The 4,352-nt window shown below is 66.3% G+C and overlaps 1 protein-coding gene across 1 annotated transcript in view; it reads left to right on the forward strand.

The window, feature by feature from the left end:
* Window positions 1-4,352, forward strand: part of RRBP1 (ribosome binding protein 1) — a 62,159-nt gene that overhangs the window by 50,714 nt on the left and 7,093 nt on the right. The window contains exons 12-16 of the mRNA XM_007461788.1: window positions 617-707; window positions 1,245-1,337; window positions 3,096-3,188; window positions 3,283-3,363; window positions 4,024-4,026. Of these exons, the coding sequence (XP_007461850.1) occupies window positions 617-707; window positions 1,245-1,337; window positions 3,096-3,188; window positions 3,283-3,363; window positions 4,024-4,026 (361 nt within the window). The remainder of the gene's footprint in view (window positions 1-616; window positions 708-1,244; window positions 1,338-3,095; window positions 3,189-3,282; window positions 3,364-4,023; window positions 4,027-4,352) is intronic.

Below are 4,352 nucleotides of genomic sequence, written 5' to 3' on the forward strand. Positions count from 1 at the left end.
CCCCCCCCCGGCCTGCCAGCTGCACGCATCTGGGGTCGTCTCGGGCTGATTCCCTGGAGCCTGGGCGCAGGACTGAGGGGGAGCCTTCGGGTCTCAGCAGAGTTAGGTTTTGGACACAGGACAGTCCCAGCGCCAAGAGCAGGGATGCACTTGATGGGTGTGCAGGTCATGGTGCCACCCGAGCCTCCGGCCCCGGCGTCCTCCGAGGAGGCCCAGCCCAGTCTCGAGGGCAGCTGTGGCCACAGGGAAGGGCCAGCCGACGCGTGCTGCGGGACAGAGTGGGACCAGGCTCAGTTCACCAGAAGAAAGAGCACCTGGAAATCTGACTGTCCGGGGCGCGTCCCCACGCTGGCTGTTGTGGCAGCTCTGACCGCTGCCGTCCCCGCAGCCAGTGTCACCAAGTGGGACAGCGCTGGCCTCTGGGCTTCCAGCCCTCAGAGGAGGGGCCACGGTGGTTGCTGAGGCTCCCCTGAAGCCTGTGCCGGCTTGGGGAGGGGACTGACCACAGCCCCAGGCCCCACGGGTGTTCCGGGGCAGAGGACGGGGCCCCGAGACAGGGGCCTATGGCGGCCGCGGGCCCTTGGAGCCCGGCAGTGACGCCGCCATCCCCCCTCAGCCTCATGGAGCTGGAGTCGCAGGTGTGGTGTCTGGAGAAGGAGGCCACGGAGCTCAAGGAGGCAGTTGAGCAGCAGAAAGTGAAGAACAATGTGAGTGTCGAGGGGCCGCCGGCCGTGTGCGTGGGGCGGGGGCTCGGGGCCTCTCCTTGTCCCGTCCGGCTACTCCCTGTGGGGGGGCTCAGGGGTCCTGACTCCCACTGGGTCGGCCTGGTCACGTGGTCACCTTGGTCGTGTGGTCACCTGGCGTGAGGAGGGGGCTGTAGGGCGCCTCCTCTGCGGTGGGTGCATGGGAGCCTCGGCTGCCCCCCGACCCGGCTGTCCCCCCGGACCCCCCCGACACACACACACACACACACACACACACACACGCACGCATGCACGCACGCACGCACGCTGGGCCAGAGCCAGCCGTTTGGTGGCGGACCCTCTTCCCACTGAAGAGCCGGCAGATCCCCGCCGCCTGCAGATGACTCTCCCTGAAAGGCGCCCGCGTGCCCCGGCCACCTGAGAGCAGCCTGGCGCCAGTGCTGCCCGGGGTGGCCTGTGAGGTCCAGAGACGAGTTGGAGAGGGCTCGCCCGCCCAGCGGACACCGGCCTGGCTGTTGACCGTCTCCCCTCTCCTCCCAGGATCTCCGAGAGAAGAACTGGAAGGCGATGGAGGCTCTGGCCTCGGCCGAGAGGGGCTGCGAGGAGAAGCTGCGGTCCCTGACCCAGGCCAAGGTCAGCGTCAGCCTCGGGCTCGCCTCTGTCTAGCAGCTCAGCAGACCACATGCAGGGGGCATGCAGGGCAGCCCCAGCCTCAGGGCGTCTCAGAAGTCCACCCAGGGCCCGGCCGCTGCATATTCCTGCCTGCCCTCCTGCCCTCCCGCTGCGCATTTCTCCCCGACATGCGGGGAGCGGTGAGCCCTTGTCTCCTTCTCAGCTGGGCCTTTTGCCCTCGGAGGCCATGGGGGCCCCGGGCTGGGTCTGTTCATGGACTTCGCTTGTGTTAATTCTGCTCCCCTGATGTTTGTCTGCTTTGTCAGGCCTGCTGCGGTCCTGGCCCAGGGGCTCCCTGATTGAGCTTTGGGGGAAGGACAGTCTTTAGTAGCAAGCACTCAGGCGCAGGTCGGGAGAGCACGGGTGGGTCAGTGTCCAAGGCCCTGGCCGGGGACATGGTCTGCAGCTGCAGCATGAGCAAGCGGGGCCTCACCACCGGCTTTGGCCAGGCCTGCCCTCCCTCTCCCTCCACCCCCTCCACCCCCCGCAACGCAGAATTAATGTCTGTCCTGTTATCATGAGCTTTGCAGCAACTTTCACAAGCCTCCTAGGAAGCCTGAGGGTGTGTCAGATGAGGCCTCCGACAGGCGGAGCTGGGGAGCCGTGTGGAGCTACACTTAGACTCCCCAGAAGTGACCTGGGCGCCTGTCTGGCCTTTCTGTGGCAAATGCAGAAGCTGTGACCAGAGGTGTCACCTGACTTGTTTGTGGTCACACGGCCAGATAAAGACAGGGAGCTGGCCTCTGGGTCCTCGGCCCTTGCTTGGACTCCCATGACCCGGGCACCTGAATGGTGGTCACGAGGTCGGGGGCCCACAGCAGGCCACGGATCAGCGGGTGAGCGAGAAGGGTCGGCTTCTGAGACTCAAGTCCAGGCATGTGGTGCTGTGGTCAGGCTGGGCATCCATCTGCCAGCCATCCATCCGCGCCCCCCTCCGCCGCCGGCCCCAAATCCCACACAGAGCCTCACTCCCGGCTCTAGTCCGGGAGCTCCTAGTGCCGTTCCAGGCCTCGGTCCCTGAGGGGCAGGCGGCAGGCTCAGCCTGCTGGGGACGGGTGACCAGATGGGACTTTCAGCCAGAAATCTGCACCGCCCCCCTGCCCCCAGGGCTGTCTGTCCCCAGGGACAGTGCAGTCCTTCTGGGCTTTGCTATGGCTCCTTCCCTCTTTCTTGGGCTCCTTTTTCTTGCGTTGAGTGGGAGTATCAGGGAGGATGGAGGGGGCTCTGGTCAGCACGGCTGCAGCAGGGGGCCCAGGAGCTTTGGGAGAGCCGAGACCCCGGCCTGCCTCATCCCCTCAGCACGTGGCAGCCCTGATCCTCCCGCCCCCAGGGTTGCAGGGGCTCCTGACCCTGGTGGCCGCACCTCTTCTCTGTGCTCCCTGCCCCCCATATGCACACGCTCAGAAAGAAGACCTGAGCCTGAGTGTCTGCTGGGAGGTGTCCGCGAACCTTCACGTCCCGTAGCGGGTGCTGCCATCCCCCTTCCTTAGAGCTGAGTTTGTTTAAAGTTGGCCAGGCCCGGGGTGGGGTGGCCGGAACTTGACTGCTAAGGTTAGACACACCCCCGCCCAGCCAGCCCCACGGAGCCACCATTGGTCTCCTCCAATCCTTGTCCCGCCCCTGAAGGGCTGAGGACATGCTCCTGGGGTGAAACCCCGGGCGCTGCCCTAAGCTCCGTGGCGGACCTCCCTCACGCACCCCCCCCCGCCCCGCCCCCAGGAGGAGTCCGAGAAGCAGCTCAGCCTGACGGAGGCCCAGACCAGGGAGGCCCTGCTGGTCCTGCTCCCGGGCCTCTCTGCCCCCACCCACCAGGTAGGAGGGGAGGCAGCTCTCGGGGGACCCTGTGCGGGGCGGAGGGGCGGGGGCGGGGACACGTCCCGCCCAACCTTGAACGCTTTTGTCGCAGAATTACGCCGAGTGGCTGCAGGAGCTCAAAGAGAAAGGCCCAGAGCTGCTGAAGCAGCCACCAGCAAACACGGCGCCCTCGGTGAGCGCGGCCGCTGTCACTCGCGCCCTGCCCTGTCCGCGGGATGGAGGGTGCCTGGAGCCGGCCATCGGGTTTTGGCTCAGCAGGCCCCTGTCCTGCCCTCCACCCTCAGGACCTGGCTGCCAAGCTGAGGGAGGCGGAGGAGACGCAGAGCAGCCTTCAGGCCGAGTGCGACCAGTACCGCAGCATCCTGGCCGAGACGGTGAGGCCTGGGCTCTGTGACCTTGGGCGAGTCACTGCCCCTCTCTGGGCCCAGTTTCTTTGGCTGAATGGTGAAGGGGGTGAGCTCAGGTTGAAGGTCTGGGGCACAGTCTGGGAAGGGATAGGACAGCGTTCAGCTTGAATCCGCTTTCCTGCGACTCCGGGGGCCACGTTCGCTCAGTCTCCCTCTGCAATGGCCAGTCCTGGGTTCCCCATCCTGGGCCTCTGAGGCCCACCTGGCGCAAACCCACCGGAGACGAGAGTCCTGACAACCTTGTTCACACACCGGCCGGGGACCCTCCGGAACTGTACCCCGTCCTCCCGCACGGCCGGCCGCTCTGGGCTCTGAGTCGGGTGGTTGTGGGGGGTTGGGGGGAGCCACGGGTGTGTTTGGGGGGGGCCTCCAGGCCTTGCTCAGTGCCGTCCCCACAGGAGGCCATGCTCAAAGCCTTGCAGAAGAGCGTGGAGGAGGAGGAACAGGTGTGGAAGGCCCGGGTGAGCACCACGGAGGAGGAGCTCCAGAAGGTACCACACGGCCCCCGGTCTCCCCAGGGCCCACCTTCCCTCGGAACCCAAACTCCACTCCCTCAGAATGCCATACAATCCAGGGGGAACGCCCACGGGGTTATCTGGGCCACTTGGGAGTCACGTTTGCTGGGTTTTGGTGATGCCACATACAGTGTCATTGTGGAATGACCGACAGCTGAGTCCTGGTCTCAAAGAGACCCCCCCCCCAGCCCCACCCCCAAGGAAGGGGGGGCTGGCCATCCCTGGGGGGGGGGGGGGGG

This window comes from Lipotes vexillifer, unplaced genomic scaffold (genome assembly GCF_000442215.2).
Source record: "Lipotes vexillifer unplaced genomic scaffold, Lipotes_vexillifer_v1.1 scaffold285, whole genome shotgun sequence".
In the NCBI taxonomy this organism is placed as follows: Eukaryota; Metazoa; Chordata; class Mammalia; order Artiodactyla; family Lipotidae; genus Lipotes; species Lipotes vexillifer.